Genomic DNA, 26,995 nt, shown 5'->3' with positions numbered 1-26,995 from the left:
TATGAGGGCGTAAACAGTTGGGGCTCACATCCAAAAGGCAAAGGGATTGAACATGTTTAATTTCCAATGGTGGTTATAGTGACGGGGAAATTAGATATACGACACAGATATTATCCAATGTATTCGGATTTGTTCAATAATAAGGGAGTGTATTATGCCCGGCTAGCTCAGTCGGTAGAGCATGAGACGCTTAATCTCAGGGTCGTGGGTTCGAGCCCCACGTTGGGCGTCTGTTTTGGGAAAAAATGTTCCAATTAGGGATGCCTTCAACCGGAAAACATTTGAGTACATCCAGCAAGAGATTGCACTTTTTTCGTGTATGTAGCACTGCTGTGCTGCTTCATATAAAGGTGCTTAATTAAAAAAAGATAATCAAAATATGAAACATGGAGAACGCAGGCATTGATCCCCGTTATTTCTCGCACAGTAAGCAATCGCTCTAGTATTTCAGCTAATTGCCTTATGATAACGAAGGGGAAAAACAGTTCGGGGAAATTACATGCAGGGATTAAACAAACTCTTGCATTTTGTGCCAAGACTCTTGGACACAGAAGCTGTTAATCAATCGTCCAAAACCGTCAAAGCATTTACCTTTACGAGGCTGGTTAGTTCCGCTGGTTAGCTGGTTACCCACTAGGCTACTACCACTCCATTGATCCCGCATCGATCCCGCTACCTCTCGCATGCTAAGCGAGCGCTCTACCGTTTGAGCTAATTCCCCTGTGACAAGAAAACAGGCAAGACATTTTGGGAAGACTATAAACAGGGATTAAATGGACTCATGCATTGGTTTTTGGCATGTCGAAAAAATCAGAGGTACCATTTTTTCCATATATTCGGCACCATCAAGAAGAAAACCTTACAGGGAATTTGAGTAAGGGCACGTTATGAGGGCGTGGACAGTTGGGGCTTACGTCCAAAAGACAAAGGGATTTAACCAATTGAAGCTTTCGCATGCTAAGATAGCGCTCTACTCTTTAGGCTAAATGCTGGATGAAAACAAAACAGAAAAGAATGTCAGAAAAGAATTCTTTGATATTCAGGACCATCAATAAGAAATCCTTACAGGGACTTTAAGTAAGTACACCTTATGAGGACATTGATTGATATCCTAAATTTTTCCGTGGACCATTGCTTTTTGGATTTACCATTGAATTGTTTTGTCACTGCCCTGTACGGCTTCCCCTCCTGCCAACATCCCACTCTCCCCTGGCCTGTTCTTGACATTGAGGCTGTGAGCTACAGGTACCTTGGTGTTCATCTGAACAATAAACTGGCCTGGACTCACAACTCTGATGCCCTCTACAGAAAAGGACAGCGCAGATTATACCTGCTGCGGAGGCTCAGGTCTTTTTGAGTGAAGGGCCCACTCTTGAAGACCTTTTATGACTTTGTGAAGGCCTCAGTCATCTTTTATGGAGTGGTCTGCTGTGGAGGTAGTGTCAAGTACATGGAATTGTAGTACTGTGTTAATGGCTGTTGATATGTTTCTGTTTTACATTTCCACTGACTGGCGCTCATTAATGGTTCCGGGACTAATTGAACCTTAATAATGACCGGCTGTGTTCCTACCAGGGACTTTGGTGTTGCATCAGCCTGACTTTAAATGACTCTGATGGATTGATTTGTTAAGACTGGGTATTGTACCTTACGTCATGGCGTGGTTGGGAGAGCGGTGACGGGGACCCAGAGTCCATCAAGTGGCCCGACTGTGTTTATGTTACAGCGGGATTGCCGTACAGAACGTATGGAATATATGTTTTGTGTGATTTCTATTTTGACGAATTGTGGGTTTTTACATATGCTCTGTCACTATTTGCTGTGTGTCTATTGGGGAGGGTGGCATCAAATCGGCAGTACTGGGCAGTGTTTTATTCTGATACGCACCCAAAGTTTGTTTTATCTGGTTGATCTAAATAGCAAATAAAGTGTTACTGTGTTGCCTGTGTCTGGGGTGGACAAAGTTTGAGTATAACGTAACCTCACGGTCATGACAGTAGCATCTCTGCTGGGGACAGGAAGACACTGAACAGGCTGATCCGGAAGGCCAGCTCTGTTCTAGGCTGCGCTCTGGACCATGTGGAGGTGGTGAGTGACAGGAGAATGGTGGACAACATCTCCCACCCCATGCAGGAGACCCTGACAGCCCTGAGCATCTTAATGGTTATTGGTAACATGGTATAATCATTAAATGACTAAATACATGAATACACCAATTCCGCAGTGTTGTGTAAATGACTTGGGATTCAGTAATTTTATACTTCATTTACATCCATACACCTCCTACTTTGCATCCCTCTTGCTTGGCAGCTCCTTCCTAAGCATCCTTCTCCCAATGTACTCAGTGTCTCTCCTCTGTATGTGCAAACCAACACAATCTAGCCTTTATGACTTTGTCTCTAAAAAATCCAACACTAACTGTTCCTCTAATGCACCCATTCTGCCTATCCTTGTCACCCCCAATGCAAATCTCAGCATCTGTAACTCTGAAAGCGAAAAGTGAAAGTGAAGTGCTGCAAATCAAAAATGCAACACAGCACACGGTGATACAACGAAATTTGTCCTCTGCATTTAGCCATCAGCCTTGGTGAGCAGTGGGCAGCCATGACAGGCGCCCGGGGAGCAGTGTGTGGGGATGGTGCTTTGCTCAGTGGCACCTTGGTGGATCAGGATTCAAGGGGTGGATTACGGGGTCGTTTCCCGCTAGGCCACCTCTGCCATCTTAAGAAAATTTTGACAATAAATAAACATTCATGCTTAATAGGGGTATGCATTGCCAATGATAAATCTTTTAAGTTTATTGTCTTTGCATTTTAACACACTGAAGTAGTGAACACCATAAACGTTAAGATAAAATGCACAAGATTGAAAATAAGATATTTGAGTGACCGGTCAGTTATCTAAGGCTGGTGTGAAATGTGACTGAGCTGAAATGTAAAAATACGAAATATAAAGTGCATATACACAGACAATCATTATCATCAGTGAACACTGTGAGTTTGTTTGTTAACCTGAATATATCACAAATCACGACAGTTTGCAAATTGTATTTCCTTTATCTAAGTTCATACTGCCTGGTTATATATTGAACGTGAACAATTAGAAAGAGGGAGGGAAACGTCACAACCGTTGGAATGAAGTGATTTTTAATAAAACAAAACAATACAAGTCACGCCTTGACACACAGTCAGGCAACGAAAAGCACCGGGTAGACTAAATGTAACAGGGCATCTGTCCTGCGTATTTTCCCTCTCTCCTTCTCGTCTCCCTCTCTCCTTCTTTTTCTGTCTTTTCCTCTCCGTCGCAGCATGGTGTCTTTAACGGCATCACTCCGATGGGAGTGCGAATCAGCGTCAGGTCTGGGAGGAGTTCCGTAAATTACAGGCTCCTCCTACAAAAAGGAAAAACACCAACAAGACAGAACATACAAACCACACATCACATGATCACGGGACGTAACAGCTACATAAAGTGCAAACAGGGGACATAGGCAGTACAAGAATAACATTTAACAAAAAACATGTAGACAACGAGACAGACAGCACTAAACAGGTGAAATGAATAATAAATGTCCAAATGTGCAGTTCACAAACCAGACAGTGATGCAGCTGGTCGGAATGCTCTCAATAGTCCCACTATAGACGGTGGTGAGGATGGGTGGTAGGAGCCTCCACAGAAAGTAGAGAAGATACTCTTGCTGATGCTGTTGAGCTGATGTTGAGCTTCTCCTCAAGACGAACAGCGAGGAACACAAGATCCATTGATGTTCAGTGGAGAGTGGTCCTTCCATTTTCTTCGAAAGTCAATAATCATCTCCTTCATTTAGTCCACGTTCAGAAATAAATTGTTGACCTTCTACCAGTCCGTCAGTTGTTGCACCTCTTCTCTGTATGCTGACTCGTTGTTCTTGCTGATGAGACCCACAGTGGTCATGTCATCTGTGAACTTGATAATGTGGTTGGAGCTGTGCATCGCTGCACAGTCGTGGATCAGCAGGGTGAACAGCATTGGACTGACCACACAGCACTGAGGAGCTCCAGTGCTCAGTGTGGTGGTGCCAGAGATGCTGTTCCCGATCCGGACACATCCAGTCTCTCAGTCAGGAAGTCCAAGATCCAGTTGCAGAGGGAGGTGTTCAGGTCCAGCAGGTTCGGCTTCTCAATCAGGTGCTAAGGAATGATGGTGTTGAATGCTGAACTGAAGTCTATGAACAGCATTCATGCTTATGTGTCCTTATTGTCCTGGTGGTTGAGGGTCAGATGCAGGATGGTGGCGATAGCATCGTCCGTGAATCAGTTGGTCAACTTTAGCCCTTTACAAAATGATTCAACAATTTTCAGAATTTTAACCCCTTAAATGTTTGTTAAAACATTTGTGTTATTGAGTTCCATATTATAAATAGTATGGGGATAGGGCAGTGGTGATAATTAAGAGTCTTAGACATGTCAAGGATAGTTAGTATTTTATGTGAAGTGTCAAATAATGCCTTTTGACACTCCTTGTGGTCAAAAATGTACAAGCACCAAAATCCATAAAATTCACATCAGTTTTTTTTTCATAAATCGTTTAACCAAACTTGAGTCTTTTTAACATTGAATCAAACATTCAATAATTTTCAGGATTTGAACTCTTTAAAAACCAATTAAATAATTTAATTCCTCTTGACACTTTTGTTGCCAAAAGTGCCCCATTCACTTCCATTGAAAACATTTTATACTGCTATCACAGTATAAAATGTTGCATTCTGTAATATCAGCATTTCATTTTGGATTTAATACTAGGTGTATTTGACATTTTTGTTTCACCAGATTAAACTGTTCACCAGATTAAACTATTTTAGGCCAATGTTCTTATGTCAGGGAGTTGTGTGTCCACCAGGGGTAGACCAAGAGTGATTTTGTGGGTCGGTGTGTTTTTTTTTTTCTTTGGTTAGTTTAGTTAATTTCCAGCAGAAGACCGACAGGTCCTGTGCATTTTACACATGGTGCAAATGGTAGAACACTCCTACACGCTCTCTCAGATCGGCAAACGAAAGGAGACTAAAAATTCCTTCTTCACGGGGTCTCCGATTCCAATCATGTCTGTTCTCCGTTGTTGTCCCTGGCTGGTGGAACAACCTACCCTCCTCCACACGACTAGCCGAGACTATCACCACTTTTAAGAAGAAGGTGAAAACCCTCTTATTCCAAAAATATTACAGATAAATTTAACACATACACATGCATACACATTTAACAAACAAATACAAAATGTATAAATACATTATAATTTTTCTTAGTCTAGCACCCAACACTCTCCGAGCATGTTCTTCAATGACAAGTCTAAGCCTTATCAGGGCTCTTAGTTTGTATACTTGATATTCTATAGAAATCGAACGAGAATTGCTGGTGTCTTCCCATTGTAAGTCGCTTTGGATAAAAGCGTCTGCCAAATAAAGTAAAGTAAAGTAAAGTAAAGTAAAGTAGAAGATTATTTGAAATGACCAGAGCATGTTTACAGATACACACATGCAAATCACTATTGCAGAGCTCCCTGGTCAAATGGCTCCATTATATACATTTACATTTACAGCATTTATCAGACGCCCTTATCCAGAGCGACTTACAATCAGTATTTACAGGGACAGTCTCCCTGGAGCAATTTAGGGTTAAGTGTCTTGCTCAGGGACACAATGGTAGTAAGTGGGATTTGAACCAGGGTCTTCTGGTTCATAGGCGAGTGTGTTACCCACTAGGCTACTACCACCCTATATATATTGGCAAAAATACAAGCATTTCATGCATTGGCCTACAAATGGTTGTCTTGACTTTTTTATGACATCTCTTTACTTCATAGTGGCAGATGCTCATCTGTTATTGTGGATCTTGCAGTCAAATTTGAGGCACACTTTCTGAGGTTAGGATACATTTTTTCCAGCAGTAGGATCAGAGCTCTCCATTCAATTGTAATAGTGCTACTACTGTAGAAACAATGCAATACATATCAATACTGGCACCAAATGGAAAACACAGGTAGCTGGTCAGGAAATTGCTTGTCAAATTCTGACTAGATGTTCTGATTTTCCTCATAATGTGAACAGTCAGGTCTTTGCCCTGATTTGTGAGGAAAGTTCCACAGGTCACAGAGTTTAGCCTGATCTTTTATGAGTTTACAATTATATGCTTCATCTTACCCTGCAGCCCTAAATTAAGCTAATTGAGAAGGTTGTTCTCTAACTTTCATAGGATGCGCTGTTTCAGTGTGTGTGTGTGTGTGTGTGCATAAAATGCAAATGAGGAGAGAGGCCAATTGGAAATTATGTCATCAACACTTCCTGTTTGGCACAGCCAGGAAGAAGGGTTGGCATTTTTCCAGAAAAAAAAAATAACCCACTGGTTCTCACATGATTGAACAATTGTGCAAAGTTTCACACCCAATCATTGAGCAATTGGAACACTTTGCATGTTTGGAAGCCATGACAGTCAGTGGGATGGTACTTTTCTCAGGGCAGACAAAGCAGGAGAAAGGGGAAGTAACAACATAAGGGGAGACATTCCAGATCCAACCATCTGAGCTGCCGCTCTCTGAACAGTGAAGCAGAATGGTCAAAGCTCTCTTTACACCTATCACCATTTCAAGCCACTGCAGGACCATAGACAGGCAAGGGGATCTTGTATTCATTTTACATAATCTCATAAAGTGAAATTTTCATAATAAGGGACCTTTAATAAAAGGCACATGAAAGCCTGCCTGGAGTTTGCCAAAAACCACCTGAAAGACTCTCAGACCATGATAAACAAAATTCTCTGGTCTTTGGTATGAATGCCAGGAGTCACGTTTGGAGGAAACCAGGCACCGCTCATCACCAGGCCAATACCATCCCTACAGTGAAGCATGGTGGTGGCAGCGTCATGCTGTAGGGAAGTTTTCCAGCTGCAGGAACTGGGAGGCTAGTCAGGATAGAGGGAAAGATGACTGCAGCAATGTACAGAGACGTCCTGGATGAAAACCTGCTCCAGAGCGCCTTTGAAGTCAAGACTGGGGCGACGGTTCATCTTTCAACAGGACAACAGACCAAAGCATACAGCCAAGATATCAAAGTAATGTTTTCAGGACAACTCTGAATGTCCTTGAGTGGCCCAGCCAGAGTCTTGACTTAAATCCGATTGAACATCTCTGGAGAGATCTTAAAATGGCTTTGCTGTGCAATCTGATGGATCTTGAGAGGTGCTGCAAAGAGGAATGTGTTAAACAGACCAAGGATAGGTGTGCCAAGCTTGTGGCATCATATTCAAAAAGATTGAGCAAAGGCTGTGAATACTTATGTACATGTGATTTCTCAGTTTGTTTATTTTTAATAAATGGGCCAAAACCTCAAATAAGTTTTCACGTTGTTATTATTGGGTGATGTGTGAAGAATTCTGAGGAAAAATGCATTTAATCCATTTTGGAATAAGGCTGTAACACAACAAAATGTGGAAAAGCTGATGCACTATGATTATATTCCAGATGCCCTGTACAGGCTATTCTACTTACGACCACATGCTTTCATGCTGCAGGCTGCAAAAGTTTAGGCTATTCAGCATTGTAAAAAGTAAAATTATCTATTTCAAAAACAACTTAAATTACAAATTACTCACAAAAACTACTCAATTACAGCAACGTGAGTAAATGTAATTTGTTACTTTCCTCTGGTCTGTTACTACATGCAATTTCTTTTATGTATATCATCACCAGGCCAATACCATCCCTACAGTGAAGCATGGTGGTGGAAGAATCATGCTGTGGGGAAGGTTATCCTGCTTTCATTGTCAAAACATCCAATATTTTTCTCCAGCATACCACCTTCCTCATGCTACTTTATGTTCTTCAGACATGCATTCCATAGAAAACAATAGGTTTCAGAGTGCAGCGGCAGACTTGTTTCATGTGTTCTGCAACCAGCATAAATGGATTCAAGACACCAGGTGGGACCTGGTTCAGGTTCATTTATCCAAGAGTCACACTGTCCAATGGACGGCAAACAGGAATAGAAATAATATCACCCATAAATCTTTTTCAATTCCAATACCAATACCTGGAGTTTGGATACAGGACGATCCCAAGAACCGAGCTAATACCAGTGTTTAATGAATAATTATAGGGAGGAGATGGTAACACTTAACCCGAAGTTGCTCCAGGGGGACTGTCCCTGTAACTACTGATTGTAAGTCGCTCTGGATAAGGGCGTCTGATAAATGCTGTAAAAAAAATGTAAATTTAAATGTCAGGAATTAAATTGTACGATGCAAATGCTAAAAATCCAACCACAAAGCAAGAATGATCAAATCAAAATGTAAATTGATTGTAGAAACATTCAATCAAAAATCAATTACTGTTCAGTGCAAAAAGGATCAGCAAACTTTGACACGGAACTCTGAGAGGGGTACCTGTTGCTCAGACTGCTACCCTAAAACCATTAAGTAGGCATGATTAAAGTTTCACTGTGCACCACAAATCCATGACCTATACATAGGTAGCAATAAACTCACAAATTTACAAAGTACAGAGCAGTTTAAGATGGACTGTAGGGTACCCAAACACAGAAGAGAAAGAAATCACATTGTGGTCCACAATTTTCCTTTACTGATGATGCGATAAACAACTACATTTAGTGTTAAAAGAATACAGAGGATTACAATATGACTAGGTCACAGAGGGAAATAACAACAAAAGAAAGGATTGTTGAGTGAAATTTGAAATATAGTTACTTTAACAACAATGAACATGGAGGAAACCGAACTGCTAGCCTTATCCATGCATTCATATGGGTATATGCCATGAGACACTGGGGCAAAACCTGCATGAGTGGTCTACCACATGTTTTACTGAGACTAATATTTCTGCGGTATGATTGGTTTCAATCTAATTATCTACTATAAAGACAAGCAATTGGCAATGGGCGCAAACAGTGAATGCTAAAAAATATAAAACTCTTATCACGTCATTAAACAGAAAATATATATATATATATCTGTGACAGCTTCACCTAGATATAGACCATTTCAGTTCCCTTTTACACAGTCTGTTCTTGACTGGTGCCAGGCTTAACTCAGCCCACAGAAGTAGAAAGTGACATGAACAGAGTGACGTATAAACTGCATTTCAACTGTGGGTTGATGGTAAGCACACACACACACAAAGAAAAAAAAAATCCTTATTTTATTATTATTGATGTAACTGCTATAGAAAAAAGGACAGGAAGAGCAAAATAAATGGTTAATTTTTTTTACTCCATAAAAAGGGGTTGAATATTGCATGGACTGCTGGTATCCTTGTTTTTGTCTCTGTTTTTTTTTTTTTTTTTTTTAAGAAAATAGATAATTGTGCGACTGTAGCTACACGAGAGATGAACAGAGCAGGGGCTGTGTATGGGCTCGCTCCGAGTGTTTGTTTTCTGTTAAGGCTCGTCTAACCTGCCATTGGTTACATCAGACCGCTGACACCACAGGGCAGCGCTCCAGCGAGGGATGCGCCACCTCTACATTCTGCTCCCTGTTATGGCTTTACCTCCACAATGCTGGTAGGAGGTAAAAGTCCAAGTTTCTACCCAAGGAGCGAGTCACTTTTTACAGCTTGTACAAGAATGGGGTATACAGGAAACACCAATAGGGGTGGATGGAGGGAGGAATGGGAAAGAAGATAGGAAAAGCAAGGACAGGTGGTTGGGGACTGGAGTGACTAAGTGGCGAGGTCATGGGACTGGGGGCAGTGTCCTGCTTTGCAGAGCACACGCTGATGCTCAGATGACTTGGTCGAGGGCCCGGAGCAGGTCCTCCCCCTGGAGAAGATGGTGACGATCCTGGATGGGCGCGTTCACCTCACAGTCGTAACGGGTCAGCTGGGGCAGGCTGCTTGTGCTTTCTAGTGTGCTGGAAAGCAGACGGCTGGCCACCTCTGGGGGACAAAATCAGTTGAGGAGTGCATTCATTCTAACGTGAACATCTTAATTCTAAAATAAAAAGAAGTAGTACATACCTGATGGCAATATCAGAATAGTTTTATTGCCAAGCACGCTCGATCCCTTCACTTCTAGCACTTTGGCCCTCTTTCCATGCTCTATGGTGCCTTCCACACTCTGAAGCAAAGCACCCTGGAAAAAACAATATAGAGGGTACATTACCCCAATGATACGCATTAGATTACACAATATGTAATGCTTCCTGCTGAATGGGAATCACGATCACGTTTGGTGACATGACTGTGCAAGAAAAGTGTACAGGAATGGGTAGGAGTGGGAATCATAAAGATGATGTTTTTACACTGTAAATACATAGTTCTAATTAACTTCAAAACCAAAAACACACACACACGGAGTATGTTTCTGCTCAGCACAGACCCTCTACAGTAGCTTAAATAGTATTCTAATAAATACAAAGAGCAAATTATATCTGGAATGGGCCTTGATAGTTACCAGTTACAGTAAGAAGAAAAATACAGGTTTGGTACCAATTGATGATTCTGCAAAGGAAACTCTAGAGGAGGAGGTGGAAAAAATACTAACCAGTTCAGCGACCTGGGACAGCACAGTCACCTCCTCCAGCTTTCTTTTGCGCTGGGCATTCTGTAGTGCCAACACCTTGGGGGAAACTTCGAGTTCTGGCACCAGGATCCTGAAAAACAGTGTTAAGTCAGACCTGAGGACATGAAAACGGATACATTTCTAAAGTGATTTAAGGACATATGTCAACCTGCTGCTCAAGGGTTTGGCATCCTGCTGCTCGGACAAGTTGGAGGTCTGTTTACGGGAGGTGTCCAGGCTGAACGGGGAGTTTGGAGCACTGCGCACCTCCTGGATCATGTGCAGAGGAGACGGAATGTGCGACACATTGCGTGAGCTGGGCTCCTGCCTGACTGTAGTGGCGGGCCGGGATGTGGAGGGGGATGTGGGTGGCAGCTGCTCAGCGCTGAGAGGCTGAAACAGGGAATTCATGGCAGCGACTGAGTGAGAGGTGCAGGACTGTGTGTCCAGAGGAGATGGTGTGTGCAGCTGAAAATCGTCATCCATGGGGATGTAGGGGGCCAGCATCTCCAGGTCCAGATCGTCCTTGAGCAAAATGAAGAAGAGCAAAGGTGAATCCACCATTGCACAGACCAAACTCATTTCAAATTCAAAGTATGTCATTACACATGCTAAAAATGTTAAAATGCTTAGTAGAATGCTCAGAAGAACTAAAGACAGCTAAGAAATAAAGAAAAAATAAGTATTAAAAAGAGAAAATGCACTATATAATTGTGCAGCCCAACCAGACACCCTAACCCAGAGCGACTTTCAGTCAGTAGTTACAGGGACAGTCCCCCTGGAGACACTCAGGGTAAAGTGTCTTGCTCAGGGACACAATGGTACTTAGTGGGGTTTGAACCTGGGGCACGTTACCCACTAGGGTACTATTACCCTCTTAAAACAACTGACTATTTACCAATATAATAAAAATGGATAAACTACTTAACAAGCTATATTCAATTTGTTGGACAGCGAAGTTGCAGTAGTAATTGCAGAGGACTGTACAGAAAATATATTTAATGACATGTTATATACATATATATATTTTTTTATGTACCTGGCTGTTGAATGTGGTCTTTTCCTCTGTGTCTATTGCAAAGAGCTTCTCCACCAAGTCAAGTTTAAACACTGAGCCGATGTCAGAATCCACCGGGAAGCAGTAGTCAACTGGACTGCTGGGCTGTAGACAGAAAGAGTCTGAAGTTACAGTACCAACTGAAATTACAGAAATTAATTTCCAGCTCCACCCTGTGTATTTGCACGAACTGACATCGCAATTGTGCAGTGCTACACTTGTGAGTTCAAAAGTGCCCAAAACAACACAGTTAGAAGGCTTAAATATTTTTTTCCCTCTAAATCAAATGAATAATGCAGTAACATACTCTTCCCTTCTCTGTAGTTCAGCATATCAGAGAATTTTTTAATGTAAGGAGAACTCCACTCTCAGAATGTCTGCCGGCGAGTGCAGAATTTAGCTGTCTAGCTCCAAGTCCTAGTCCCTATTTCTGATTGGATGGCTGGCTGGCTGGCCGCCTGGCTTGTGGACCTTTGTGTGGTCGATGGCGAAAACTGCACTCTGAGATCTAGTATCAGGTTACTGGGAGGACCTGATATTTATTTTGCGGTCTTGTTGGTACGCCCGAATTGTGGTGTAATATAGCATACAATCTAAGTGGAATATAATGGATGTTAAAGCTTACCTCTGGAGAGCTGTTTTCTGGGCTGGAACTGGAGGTGCCAGATGGATGCTGTGCTTGATGTGATGAAGCTCTAAAAGGAAAGCGGTCAGTGGCTGGCTCCAAGTTGGACAGGGGTGGGCTTGGCTCGCTGGGAGCCAAAGGAGACAGAGGCAGCTTCTCGCTTGTGGAAGGTAACATGACGTCATTGTAGAGGGGAACTTCTTTCAACAGCATATCAGAGTCTAGAGGAGACAGAGCACAAATGGAAGATCAGAGAAAGCGGTAGGTTTCTCATGTGTGAGAAAGGTGGCAGTAGGTCACATGGTGCTGCATGCGCTCCTTCCCTATTCCAAACACACGTACTCTCTCTCTGTCTCATTTGGTCATGTGTGTGTCAAGTGAGCGATGCCCATGGTACGGTCTCATGTGCATGCTCTATTTTCTACGATATTGTATTCAATACTTCAATACTCCAGGAACTTCCTGGAGACTTGGGATGCCTGGCAGCAGTACGTCTCAGTTTTAAATGAATGTAAGTACACATTCAAAATATGCTAATTTCTGCCATTTTCATTGTGCTTCTGAAAAATCATATAACGCCCAGCCCTAAATATCATTAATGAAATGGTCATGCTGTACCTGACAATGAGTGCTGTGTACACCAACTAGTCTTACATATCCTGAAACCCAATCAAAATTTTCAGTAGGGGTGGGAATCTTAAAAAATACTTCAACAAATAAAGACGAATGAAGGATGGTTCTCTATGATATTATCTGGCTCTTTTGGAACAAAAAGCAAGAGTTTATAATAAAATATAAAAAATAAAAATCAATAAAAAAAAAAAATCAAAGAAACTGTACTATATACCTTAAGTCTAGTGCTGTCTAGGGGAAAATTACCATTTCCTAAATCTGTTTTACTGCTATTAAAATTTGATTTATAGATTTCCCATGTGTCATATAAAAATCTTAACGCTACATCATAAGTAAAGAGGATAAACATTTTTTGCTTTTCAGGACTGAATGCAAACATTGCCACATAAACCAGACACTTCTGCCTATTGTGATGTCAAGTTTCAAAGGCATCTGCAAACTCTGGAAGGTTTAGGGATTTGGAAGAGACTAGAATAATAAAGGAATTAAAATGTTATGTCCTAAAATAAACACATGCATGAGACGCTACAAAGAGAGATGTGTTTCTTTCCCCAGACCTGGGCTGTTGTCCAGGGATACGATGGTGTCTCCAGCAGAGGGAGCCAGAACTGTGAGTGCCTCCGGCTCGCCCTTCAGAATGTCGTACAGGCTGTGTGTGTTGCTGAACCCCACACTGCTGGTGAAGATACTGGTCATATCGATCTCATTGCCAGCTTCCATTTTTGCATCCTCTTCTGCCTCTTCCTCTTTTTCTTTCTCCACCACCTGGTCCTCCTCCTCTTTGCTCTTCTCCGTCTCTGTCACAGTCTGTTGAAGTGAAAGGATCACATCTCCCTCCACAATTCCGCTATATGAGAATGAAGATGACATGGTCATGCAAATAAGAATACAATAAAAAGAAAAAAAGGCAACATTTAAATATACACTCAAAATATACACTGCTCAACAATAATATAAAGGGAAAACAAAAATACAACATCCTAGATCTGATTTAATTAAATATTCTTATACTTTGTTCTTTATATAGTTGAATGTGCTGACAACAAAATCCCCCCAAAAAGTTGATGGATTAAAATTTATCAACCCATGGAGGTCTGGATTTGGATGGTCTCCTGAGGGATCTCCTCTTAGACCTGGACAGTCTGTGCTGCAATGTGCCATTGGTGGATCGAGCGAGGCATGATGGGGAATGGGCGAGCCAGTCCATAGCTGCTGACACATGAGGTCTAGCACCACCTTGCATTATGAGGAATCCAGGGCCAACTGCACCAGCATATGGTCTCACTCTTTACACAACGCTTTTTTTCTAAGAGTAAAAGTACCGCCAGAAAGCATAGGAACTGAGATGTGGTCTGTGGTCACCACCTGCAGAACCATGCCTTTATTGGGGATCTCTGGCTAATTGCCTATAATTCCCCCCTGTTGTTTATTCCATTTGCACAACAGCATGTGAACTTGATTGTCAGTGTTGCTTCCTAAGTGGACTAAGTGTTTCTTTTATATTTTCGAGCAGTGTATTTAATTCTAGGGTTTAACATAATGAGCTGCTATCTGAAGCAGCTTTCCATTTTTTGGTGGTGATTGTACGTGTCATATTTTAGAATGATAAATTTGTTACCCCTAGACAGTTCCTCCAGGATTTTGCAATGCCGCTATTTCAACCAAACCTCCATGAATGCTTGCAATTTTGCCCAGCCATTGAAACTTTAACATATATTTAACCATAAAGTGTTGCCATGTCATATTCACCAATCAAAGCAATCAAAATGTTTTGCTGAAATAACGGAATGACCATTTCATATACCAAATATTACAGGTGTAAACATTCACTGGTTCGATTATGATTATCAATGCATCCCATAAAGTTTCTACATTACTTCGCATGATTTTTCAAATAGAAGAGTTAAGGTCTTGTACGTCTGTGTGGACACTTTGATTTGCTACAATGAGCAGAAAAACTGTTGCTGTTCAGTCCAGGCTCACCTTGTTACAGTTGTATACTGTTAGTTCTCCTTTAAAGGCAGACTGCACTATGCTGTGGGCTGCCCACATACAGAGGAACCGAGCAGACTGGTTCAAGCTCCCGTGGTCCCTTTATTATTTCATTTTGTGTTACATAAAAAGCATTAATATTTGGTACGTGTAATGTCCCCACCTCATGTACAAGCGGTTACGGACATTTACCCGGGCGTGGCAGAACTGAGGTGCTGATGAGAACCCCAGCAGTGGCGTGAGATTCTCTTTCTTCCTGGCGGGCCTCCTTACTCTGCATGCTTCACCAGAGTTTCCCGGTTGAGACGTCCGTGGTGTCAGGTGAGTGTGGACTAAACACAGACTGCAGTTTTTCTGCAGATTGGAGTAAATCTAAAGCCGCTTTTTATGCCGCCGTCAGCAAATCACCAAGCAACCTCATTTTGATATAATTGATGTGCTGCACTGTACTGATGCAGAATAGTCCACATCTGCATTACCATGCATCGATTATACGATTAATTTCAACACCTCTACTACATATACACTAAGAACTATAAAAGGTAAGTAATGTCACATGTACCTTAGGACATAGTTGACACAAACAATGCACTGTGGCTGTGAATTCTTGGGATTGTAGATCACTGTGGCCTGGGTCTCCACCCACACAAAGCCACCTTTTTTAGCCAGCATACGGTACTGGCCTGTGGTGACCTGGCCTTTAGTGAACACTGCAAGAAAGAAATTGTAGCAATTTTCAGAAATAAATTGGTATAATATTCCCAAATTTTATCGCTGAATGATTCTTGTTTTTACAACAGTTGAGTAAGCAAACCAGGAAAAAAAAAATCAATATTTCATATTTGTCAATAGTATTGTAAGATGGGACGTCGCGGAGCCATGACATTTCTGTGCATGGAGATTCAACACCTCCGTTTTTGCATGCCTTTGTCGAACGGCTTCCTGTATGCCAGGTGTATAAAGATCATGTGGGGAAGGGACTTTGACTTTCCTTCCCAGCTGCCTTTTCATTGAAACCAGGTTTTACGGGTTTCGAGTCTGCTCTCTCTCCTCTCATTTTTCTCCTGGATCAGGTGCTGTCTCTGAAACTTGGTTTAGGCTGTGCTGTCCTTTTCTATCTTTTCTCCTGTCTTTCATTTTGGTTTTCTCTGTAACATTGGTACCTTTTTACATACAATATTCACATGTAACTGCAATAATTATTTACTGGTGTTAATTAATTAGAAACTGTTCATCTTTTAACCTCTATTGTGCCATGCCTCTTTCTGCCAGGTAACATCAAATTGGAGTGGTTTGAATACAGTGCTTTTGTGTGTAGAGAGAGTTTTTTTACTCCACTCTCGCCAGTTTTTACAGTATATGTGTCTGTGGGGTTTTAGGCTGTTCTTGACCATTCCCTCATTTTATAAATTTGACTTACAGTTTTGATGAGTCTTGTTGAGGTGATCTGAGTCCATGGCATGGTAATATTCATAAACCGATCTATCCAAAAGGTCATCAGGTTCATATCCCATAAGCTCTGTGATCCTTTAAAAGAAAAAAATGAGTTGAATCCCGCTATAGGAAAGTTTTTTTTAATCCAACTCAGCCACTAGGTGGAGATGATGCTCTTTTTTAAAATCACAGTCACATGACCAGTCCTTTCTGCTGCAGGCTTTGGTTTTTAGAGCATTGCAGTTCAGATTTTAGACAAATAGTTCACATAAGATCTACTTTTGGTATAGGTAAATTCTACAAAATAATATACACTAGCTCCACTTACAATTTCTTAAATAATTGAAGATCATGTTGCAATTCAAATGTTTTCTATGAAGATCCTAAAGCAAATTCTGTGGAGATTTGAAGCTCATCTTGACAAGCAGAAAGTGGCTTGTGGTTCAGCAGAGACTTTCCACTGGTGGTTTCTATAAACTTGATTTTCCCTAAGAAACATGTGTCTTGTCTAAGGAGGAAACACTATCCAAAACCACCCACCTCTCATCACAGTAGGAGAACTTCATGTCCATGGTGTGACGGCTGAGGAAAGTCTTGCTGTCCAGTGGCACCTCGATGTTAGAAGGGTGAGGGATCGGCTCGCAGATCATGACCAGGTAGGTAAGGGGAGGCTCTTTGTAGCCAGAGTCAACCGGGCCCTCGCCCCGGTCCTGGACACGCATGTGGCCAGTGCAGTGTAGCACCTGGATGGAACATAGAGGTTTGGAGTTCATGAAGCACTGTTGCGCTCGTGTTGACGACATTCAACTGGGTCATTGTTGTACCTTTAACTAGGCAGAGGTGTGTTATGCTACCTTTTTGTTGTAAGAGTATTTAAAATAGGCAGGAGTTTAAAATCTGTTCCACTTGAAACATAACATAGCGCATTATAACCACACAGGTGAGAATCCTGTCAACAACAACTCCTTTTACTTCACAGTCAACAGTAAAAGAAAAAATAATCAACTGCTATCCAAAGGACATGTACATCCTGAAGCAACTGAGGAAGTCCAGTCTTCCACAGGAGCTGCTGATCCAGTTCTACCGCTCACATACTTGGCCAAAAAACGTCCATCATGTGCTCCTCCATCACAGTCTGGTATGGAGCAGCCACTAAACAGCAAAGGAACAGACAGTACGGAGGACAGAAAAGATGATCTGTGCCCCCTTCCGTCCTCCATTCAGGACCTGTCCATCTCAAGAACCAGGAAAAAGGTTCTTGACCTGTTGCCCTCTGGCAGACAATCTTTGCAGTCACCCTCCTAAACAGCGTAACTTTCTCACTGCAAAACACTTACAGTCGTGACCAAGTTTTGAGAATGAAACAAATATTGGTCTTCACAATGTTTGCTGCTTCAGTGTATGGAGTAAATGCAAATTTACATAATAAAAACAGAAGCAGCAAACTTTCATTCTCAACACTTTTGGCCACGACTGTGCAGCATTGCAACTGTACTTTATGTACACTAGTGGTATTATGTCTGTAGTAGTATTCCTGTAGGTTGTAGTAATTATAGTTGGACTGAAGCACATAAAAAACAGGCTATTAATAGAATCTATGCTAAAAGGACCCTGCTGCAATATTCTTTCAGTGGGGCCCAAGATGCCTTGAAGCAACCCTGCCCATAGGATCCAGACATGAGAGCCATGGGTAAATAACCATCTCAGCATTAGTGACTCAGGCAGAGTCAGATATTCCTGGTCTCAGATTAACGTGCCATAATCCGAGTCCGTGGCGGATTCTGAGATTCACCTGCTCTCCTTGGCCATTCAGTCTACAAGAAATCAGCCATGTTGGTTCTGAACACAACAGTTTTGATGTGTACGTTTACCTTCCATGTGGATGACTTGATGTTGACGGTGCGCCCCCTGCTGGTCAGGGTGCACTTCATGCGCAGAAAGAAACTGCGTTCGGTGGTCTGTTCTTTGGCCTTCTTAGAACCTGAAGGGGGGGGGGGGGGGGGGGGGGGGGGGGGTTTAAACACTCAAATAATGAGGAATATATGGATTACAGATGGTATACAAAGCAAATAGTACACAAGGCTCACCTGTTCTGTGAACCAGCATCTCTCTCATCTCCTCATGGTCACAGGGGTGGGCAAAGTCAAAGATACTGTGTCCGGTCAGGTCAAACTGCCATGGCAAAAACAAATTACGAGGACAAAGAGGGAGAAAAGGTGATTAAATTCTTTTGGCAGAGGTTCAAGTTTCCCCATTCTGTATTCCCAGATCCAAACATTTGGTAGCAGTGCAGGAACAATCTGGTTCTTTGTTCAGCACCCTGTAGGTTTGAGGCCATGTATGGTTCTCTTCCTTTGTTAACGGAGCAGGGAGAGGTCGCGCTGGCGATCTACGTACCTGTGTCAGGCCCATGCTCTTGCTGACGTTCTCTGAGAGATAAACCATGTCGCCATCATCAGAGAGCACCATGAGGAAGCCCTCCAGAGCTTTCAGGTAGAAGCTGTTAAGCTGGCCTTCCAGTTCAGACTCCTCACCATTCTTGTCTGTAAGAAGAAAGAATAAAGAAAGCAGATAATCAATTTTTTCAGGAACATATTTTATGAGTAAATACAATAAATTCTGAAGACACTTTTGTGAGTCAACCAGTCAGGCCAGATTTTTGCCTTCAGTTCTTCCTAAATGATGTGGATTGGATGACGGGCACTGACCTGCGTTGAGAAGCTTTCTCATGCGCAGGTAGCTGATGATCAGCCTCATGATGGAGGCCTTGTCCAGGTGAGAGGTGACATTGTGGGGCAGGGGCAGCTGGTGGGCCAGCTCATAAAACACCTCAGATTCCTTGCCCCTGCGACATCGCGCCGCGTCCCTGGATTTCTCCTTCCTCCTCTCCGAACTCACCCTGGAGAAGAATAGTTATGCAAAAATAAGTATCTTATGTGTGAAAGTCAGTATGTAATTTGCTGTATCCCCTTGCTTGGATTCAGAAAAGGACAGGGAGTGGCTCTGCTGTGACAAGGATTCCATTTCACACCATGGAGTACAGCATTTGACCTCCGAAGCAAAAACCAATTTTACTGAGCAGAAAAATTGATGATTCTGCAGATGATTTATGTACAGCCAGTCGGTTCAAATCAAAATGAGAAATCATTGCTACAAAAAAAAACTGAACAGACAAGTGAATGCAAGTTTTACACTCCGTGGTGCATTATGGGTGCAACGAATATATCAATATCAGGTAGTGATGGTATAATCTTAAAACCAGTCCCTGTGGAACATTAACAGCAGGTAAACAGGCAGTGAGGTAGTAGATTTGGGTCAGTCCATGGTGCTGTGGGCTGCATCCAGAGCTATACTAAAAATATTTTACTTCAAATAGTCATGTTTCACTCTAGTCAGCACACGCCTGAATTACATTAAATGACCACATTGAGCTACACAGTGCCATATCCGTTTTATTTGCTTTAAATTGACCATTAAACCCTGATTCATTACTTGGAGTAACCGGCTAACAGCCCCATTTCCAGAAAAAGGAACACACGCACGTGCAGATCACCAGTGGATGGGTAACACTAGAAGAGCAACAAAACAAGAGATCATGACCACTGTGTGTGCACGAAACGTGGAAGAGTCAAAGCAGTGCAATGAACACATTAGGCTAATTTGAATTCATTACTGATATTGGAAAAATATTGGGATACGGTTCTATTTAACTGAACAGCAATGTCTTCAGTAGCAAGGTGTGTAAATTACAAAGCGAATAAAAAGTGCTATTCACATTAGAACAGATGACAAAGTGGCAGTGTGACCAGTGTGTTGAGCCACAAACTGAAAATTTAATTCATTGAAAACCTCCTGTGCTGTTTGTGTTTTATATCCGCATTAGTAATTAGTTCTGTACCAACGCTTTATATTAGTAATAGTTCCGTACCAACGCTCAGAGGAAATCCTCTGACACAAATGTATTTTAACTCGTTTCTTTGATATTCAACACTGTTTTATTACATTTCTGGGAGACTTTGTGCAGTACTTTAGCACACTAGCTTCAGATATATATCAAAGCTTTCACTAGCTTCAGATATATATATAAAAAAATACAATCAGGGTTTCTGTAGGTTTAAAAAAGCCAAATGTAATACTTTTAAAGACCTTTTTAATGCCACTTTCATCAAATTTAAGACCCTGCCGTCAACTACATTTGTCCAAGGGCCAGAGTTGTCAGAGCCAGACACTCTTCTAAAATACAACATTATTATTTTTTTTTTACCTTATTATCTTTTTTGAAATATTAATTTTCCTTCCAAATTTCAATTATTTTTAAGTCTTTTCCCGCTGTTAGCATAACTAGCCACTAGCCATATTACCTGTACTAGCCACTTCAGAGTAAGGGCGCACAGAGCGCAGAGACTGGCAGAATACTAACAGATTGAGGAAGTTTGATTTATTGGGTTTAAGAGATTTAAACTCTGAATTTAAAGATTACTTATCATTTTCAAATTATATTTAAGGCGTTAATTTTGGAAAATCGAATTTAAGACATAGAAACCCTGTACATCCCAAAATGTTTTTGCATGCATGGAGGAGGTATACAGGGAATACTGACAGCCTTTTTACAGGACGTGGTATAAATTATGAGGAAATTATGAACCAAATGTACTATCGTTAATAACAAAATTCTATGATTATAACCAAGTAATTTCCATGGTCACGCAGTATAATCTGATAGCAAACACACACATCATGAATTCTACACTGTTACTGGGAACTTGCTGGCATAAAAGTAGTATGTACAAAAGTGCTGATTTAAACATTTTTTGTTATGATCATGGTATGTCCTTCATAATTATTCCCCATATTCCCTCATTACTACTTTGCTACCATTTTTCTGGTCCTCCTGAAATTACATGTTCAATGTGCATTAAACACAGAGTTAATACTTATGAAATGCATTATAAGCCCAACCGTGGCTTTCACTTGAGAATATTCATACATAAAATATTACAGGAATGACCTCAGAACAATTTTAACAACTCAAATTACGGTCTCGTGGCTAAATGCCTACACAAACCATTTTAGTTTCACATGACCATTGGCCTACATAAGTAACTTTGACCTTTAAGTTCTTAAGTTCATCCATGGGTTCATGTGAACATTTGTACCAAATGGGAAGGGTGTTCTTGAGATGGCTAACAACGTCGCTCTTGGCTGTGTAGTCACACGCTGGCCTCATGAAAGGGAATATTGACAGTGAAATGATTAGCCTGCAACTGCTGCCATATTCCTGGCTACTGCTTACTGGATCAGCCGTTCATCCAATTTCCAACCGGCCTTGAGGAGAGCCGCGCTGTGCCCCGGTCTCCAAATTCAATTTAGCCGGTGGCGGCAGGACTCCAGCAACAATGCTGGACACACTGGGGACCTTGGCGCAGTTCTTTTTTCCTCACTACATTAACCTACGCACACCAATCCACACCAAGCTACTACTGATAAAAACTTCTGAAGGCAGCGATGAAGATGGTGAGAAATATGGATTCCTACACCTGTACTCATCAAGCTGCTTCTGCCCTTCTCATAATGCCAAAAAATTATGTAAACATGTATGCAATTCCATGTTAAACTTTAGAAATGTGTCAGTCCTGCAATTATGATAGGGACTCTTCAATCAAGTGGTTAGTTCAGAATATCTTTCAGTCAAAATATGTGAGATGAGTTGCCTAGTGGGTAACACACTCGCCTATGAACCAGAAGACCCAGGTTCAAATCCCACTTACTACCATTGTGTCCCTGAGCAAGACACTTAACCCTGAGTGTCTCCAGTGGGGGGACTGTCTCTGTAACTACTGATTACTACGCTCTGGATAAAGGCGTCTGATAAATGCCGTAAATGTAAATGCACAACACATAGCAAGTGTACAAAAAGATTTTTAATGGCAAAAACCAACGAAGAACTCAAAAGTTCAAATAAACAGGAAACAGCATCACTATGGAATATGCAGAACCTTGTGTAAGTTTGCAACAACAGATAAAACAGTTGACTTACTCGAATCTGTAAGGGATCGCTGTGACTTATATCTTGAATTCCAAAAACATGTCACAAATATATCTCTGGTAGTGCCTGGGATATACGTTTGTGATTTATTGTCACAATAAAGTCAGGCTGTGAGCACCATCAGGCCACGTTTAAAGCCTCAGGCACAAGCCAGACCCAGGCTTTAATGTCAGGCATGTTAAGTACTCTAATCTTAGCGCTTTTCCAAAAACTGTATATAGCACTTACATGCATACTAAAGTGTGTGTGTTTTGTCTGAATATATTTGCATGTAATGACATGTTACAGAATATTAACAGAAAATGTTAAGTTTTTTTTTTTTTATAGGAGTGTGCAGCATTGTGATTTGTATTACATACTTCATTTTCTCTTCATACAGATGCATTCTCTATTCCATCTTAGTGCAGAGTAAGGCAGTAATGACCACTTCCTCATGTGACAATCTACCAGTGTAACTCAGAACAAGGTCAAACAGAACTCCAGTGTGAAACGGGAGGACATCTGTAAATGCAGGCTGACACTTGAAATGTTTGTACTGTGTCAGCGTTTTTTTGTATTGGATTTTAAAAGGGGTAAACACAGCAGAGCCATGAGAATCCATGAGAATACCAGATTCTGGTTTCAGTAATATCTTTAGGACAGACTGCTCTACAAATCAAGCTCAGTTCCTCTGCACCCAAACCCCTCGCCCATCTTCAGACAAACTAACTAGTCAAAGATAACAATGATGGACAGGGAGTTTCCAAGTAAAAAAATGCCAGTAATTCTCTTTTTGAAATCCAACAGCTCATTGCTACAAACAAGGACAGGAAGCCCGATTGACGTCACAAGGTTGCAGTCACTAAGATGTAAGATGTGAGGAAACAGGGGTCAGACTCCGGTATGAAACTAGCCTTCTGATCTCTGAATCACCCCAAACAAAAAGCAGTGGTGGCCTAGACTAGACAGCCACCGAGCAAAGTACCATCCCACACACTTATGGCAAGCGGTTTTAACAGAATGAAAATGATTTGCAGATATCTATCATATAATTCTTCCTCGTCAAAATGAACATTTCAGGTATGCACAATGAAAATCTTCCTCTCCACAATTTCCCTTTCAGACATCCACTACATTATTCTTTCTGGGAGAAATAACATCACGTTTGGGATGTCCATTTCACATATCCAGAATGAGTATTCTACCTATCTGCAGAAAAATTCTTGCACATGAGAGATATTTACAATACAGAATATTCACTATATTAATTTTGGATATACAAAATTAAAAACACATTTCTGATATCCATAATGATATTCTGAAAAACCACAATACATTGCCACTTTTAAGGATATCCACTATTTTTTTACAAACCATCAATTACATTTATAACTAGACATGACAATTTAAGCAGTATAAACAAGAAAAAAAACGAAGGTGAAGTGATTGTCATTGTGAAACAGCACAGCACATATTGACACAAAAGGTGTCCTTTGCATTGAACCCATCAGCAGTGGGCAGCCACGACAGGTAAGGAACCACTCATGCCAAAAATCAAATTGAAGCTATTGATACCTTTAATTACATTTTAACTAGTCGAAGGCATTGATGCTACGGACTGACCCGTCCGTTTCCAAGACCTGAATCCAATTGATTTCCAAGTGATTTTGTTGTCAGTACATTCAAGTATGTAAAGACCAAAGTATTTAATAAGAATATTTCCTTCATTCCAATCTAGGGTGTCTTATTTTTGTGTTCCCTTTACTTTTTGAGCAGTGTAGTTTTGACCAGCATATTTACTATTATAACTGTATCTAAAAATCAATTAGTACTAAGTCCTTTTATACTTTAAAACCTCTCAGCATACACGCTGCTCCCCGGGCACATGTCATGGCTGCCCACAAGGTGACAGGTTAAATGCAGAGGACACATTCTGTTGTGTCACCATGCCATGCTGTGTATCACAATGACAAAAATGACCACCTTCACATGTTAAGTCTTTAAACTTCCATTTGACAAAAACGACAACAAATCAGGACGTACACCAACATAGTCAAAAGTTTATCATTAGTTTAGCCAGAATTTATTATACCAGTATTGAATATCATACACGTCAGGGCAGGCACGGAAAAAAGATTTGCACCAATTGGACCGGGAAAAAATGCACAGAGAGCTAGCTTTGATGGGCACATTTAAATTAGAGATAAGCACAAAATGAGAAAACTGGCAAAACAATTAAAGGAAATCATGTATTAGTGGTAAAGAAAAATCTCAAGTGTCTTATGGTTATCTCGGCCTTCCATAGTTATCGGTTGAACTGGACATAGGAACCACGTAGACAAGCCCGAATATCCCCAAAAACGGGTTTATTGGACCTGTTACTCGGCTCAATCAGCCGCAGAACCCGGACGGGATCCACGTGTTGCGGGGTAAAACACACGCAGCCACAAGCAGTTTACGACAATTCTGACTCTTCTGGTATCGGTAAAATGTGAATCCGTATTGACGTAATAGGCCCCATCGTACCAGCACATCTCAACGGGGCACTTGTGACGGGCGTGTCGTGTCTTTTCAAACGTTTGAAATAAGAGGGACCGTAAAAAAAACCGGCTCCGTGTCCGGCTCGTCGGTAATTATAAAGGCCGATTAGCCAGCTAAACAAAATGGCGGCGTCGCCAAAAAAAACCCACCGGACCAGGGACTCGCCGATACAAGCAAAACCCCGCACAACTACCCGGCGACTCTTACCTTTTCTTTTCAGTGGCGACTCCAGTATCCATTCCTGGGTGAAACCCTCTCTCTGTAAAAGGTTCTCCCAAAGCAGAGCCGCCGGAGGGAGCTTCCCAGGTCAGCGAGTGAAGGACTTGGCTCTCTGGCAAAAACGACAAGAATATCCTCAGACAAGCAAGCGATACGGCGACCGGAAATATTCCGCTGCGGTGTGCGACGCAATCGCCGAGACGCTCAACTCGTTTCTCGCGTAAAGTCCATTGTTTACCTCCAGCACAAAGAACTTCAGACGAGCGTTCCGTCGCCTTCCCGACCCGAGTCGCCAGCGCCGGCTGCGCATGCGCAGTCCCACGACGTCACGCCGGCCGACGAGCTCGAGCGATCACGGCACACCGAACGAGCCACAATTGGCTCACATCTTTACATGACCCCCTGCAGAGCATACTATATACTGACTTGGTGGATGTTTTACAGTCACACAAGGATGAGTAAAAAGGATGCAGTGATTACACGGTTAATAACACAATCATGTTAATTCCATGCAACACTATTCAATATGGGGGGGGGGGGACTTTGATTAGATTTCAAGATATGATAACTTTAAACGGTCACAAAAGTTAGACTAATTCCAAATGTGCAGATTTCAAACAAAATTACAAACAATATATACAAGTTGTCTTTAAAACAAAATAAAGTTTTTGTACCCCTGACATGGACAATATTTTATCTGTGCTCTTTTGACTGTGTACTTTAATAAATTTCGTAGCAAATGTGTAATTGAGGAAACATTAAGGATCGGACTACAGAATAATATATTCAACATTTAGAATGAATGATTCTGACTGAAGTGAGGAAATGTGTACTGTTTTTGTGATAATAATTAGTAAACCGATGCTTATATTGCAGAGCAATATTTTTATATTATTTCACATGGAAAAGGGTTACCAATGCAAATTATAAGTTTTATTGATCATATTTTTTATTTATTTGTTGAATATTGTTTGGATGATGTTTTACTATCCTATGGTAACTATATTACATTATGTACAAAATTTTGTAACTAAAGGTTACAAAATCGACTAAAACAGTATTTCCCAACTTGTCCAATTATTATTCTACAGAAATTGTACAAATGAATGGCAGTGAAACCAAATAAAAATTGTTAGACCACACTGCAAATTATAAAATGTACTAGTAGTTTCACTCATTCTGTCCCTCTCTCTCACACACACACACAAAAGAAGACAATTGTCTGGACACTAAATGAAGATAAGACTGATAAGTTGTTTATTAACAGTGGACTTTGACTTTAAAGTGATATTTTATTGGGTCTTTACCACTTTACATATGCATAAAACCTTTATTTCCATTCATGGTCTCAGGATGAGGGACCAAACAGACATTAAGGTAATAAATCTACTGTGCAAACACACTGCACACAGCCAGATTAATGCTATCAAGCCTGAAGCGTGACGCAATGTTTGAAGAAAGAAGAGTTGGCTCCCTTGATGCAGTACAGAATCAGACATCTCACTTGTTTCTTGAGGGAGCCGATTCCCGATTGAACCATGTGCTGTAAACCAACTTTGATCAAATGTAAGAAGACAAAAGCAAACATGACCCAGTTCCTGCTTCTTCTAAAAAGAGATAATCAAAATCTGTAGAGATGGACCGATATTTGATCATTAGCATTTGTTTACCCATAAAATATCCCCCATTAACACCCGGTCTGCTGATGAAACCTTCAGCCTTAAGTAGAAAGTATTGATCAAGCCTGTAAACTGCAGCATATGTCAGAACCACAAGGTCACAGGTTATCACCAATGGCAGTTTGGAAAATGACCTGCCATGCACTAATTCATTAGTAGACCACACAATACAGTAACTAATAAAGCTTGTTCTACCATGATGGCAAAATACTAGGCAGGAAATGATGTTTGCAAACAAAGAATGAAAAGT

General features: G+C 41.2%; 1 protein-coding gene and 1 non-coding gene across 2 annotated transcripts; one reads left to right on the top strand and one right to left on the bottom strand.

Annotated features, from left to right (window-relative positions):
- The first annotated feature begins 156 nt into the window (after positions 1-156).
- On the top strand, positions 157-229 carry trnak-cuu (transfer RNA lysine (anticodon CUU)). Its single transcript has one exon. It is a non-coding gene; the product is annotated as a tRNA-Lys (tRNA).
- An 8,352-nt stretch (positions 230-8,581) lies between these two features.
- On the bottom strand, positions 8,582-25,446 carry hif1ab (hypoxia inducible factor 1 subunit alpha b). The gene is made up of 16 exons (XM_028953602.1): positions 25,305-25,446; positions 25,055-25,178; positions 18,990-19,180; positions 18,679-18,824; positions 18,369-18,453; positions 18,153-18,262; positions 16,822-17,024; positions 16,268-16,374; positions 15,410-15,557; positions 13,413-13,702; positions 12,223-12,443; positions 11,580-11,702; positions 10,710-11,065; positions 10,523-10,631; positions 9,997-10,111; positions 8,582-9,915 (listed from the first exon to the last, which is right to left on the bottom strand). The coding sequence occupies exons 2-16, from the start codon at positions 25,084-25,086 to the stop codon at positions 9,761-9,763; spliced, it is 2,391 nt and encodes a 796-aa protein (XP_028809435.1). The 5' UTR covers positions 25,087-25,178; positions 25,305-25,446; the 3' UTR covers positions 8,582-9,760.
- Between the last annotated feature and the right edge of the window lie 1,549 nt (positions 25,447-26,995).

Source organism: Denticeps clupeoides, chromosome 14 (assembly GCF_900700375.1).
Source record: "Denticeps clupeoides chromosome 14, fDenClu1.1, whole genome shotgun sequence".
NCBI classification, from domain to species: Eukaryota; Metazoa; Chordata; class Actinopteri; order Clupeiformes; family Denticipitidae; genus Denticeps; species Denticeps clupeoides.
The sequence above is the reverse complement of the archived record's forward strand: the minus strand, read 5'-3'. Positions and strand labels throughout refer to the sequence as shown.

What these genes read in the sequence shown, in the direction of transcription:
- hif1ab (XM_028953602.1), bottom strand. Translation starts at nt 25,086, where the DNA reads ATGGATACTGGAGTCGCCACTGAAAAGAAAAG. An exon ending in ATCCCTGGACAACAGCCCAG is followed by an intron (nt 12,444 to 13,412) that starts GTCTGGGGAAAG and finishes TGTCTCCTCTAG; the next exon opens with ACTCTGATATGCTGTTGAAA. An exon ending in CAGAAAACAGCTCTCCAGAG is followed by an intron (nt 11,703 to 12,222) that starts GTAAGCTTTAAC and finishes TTCTGTCTACAG; the next exon opens with CCCAGCAGTCCAGTTGACTA.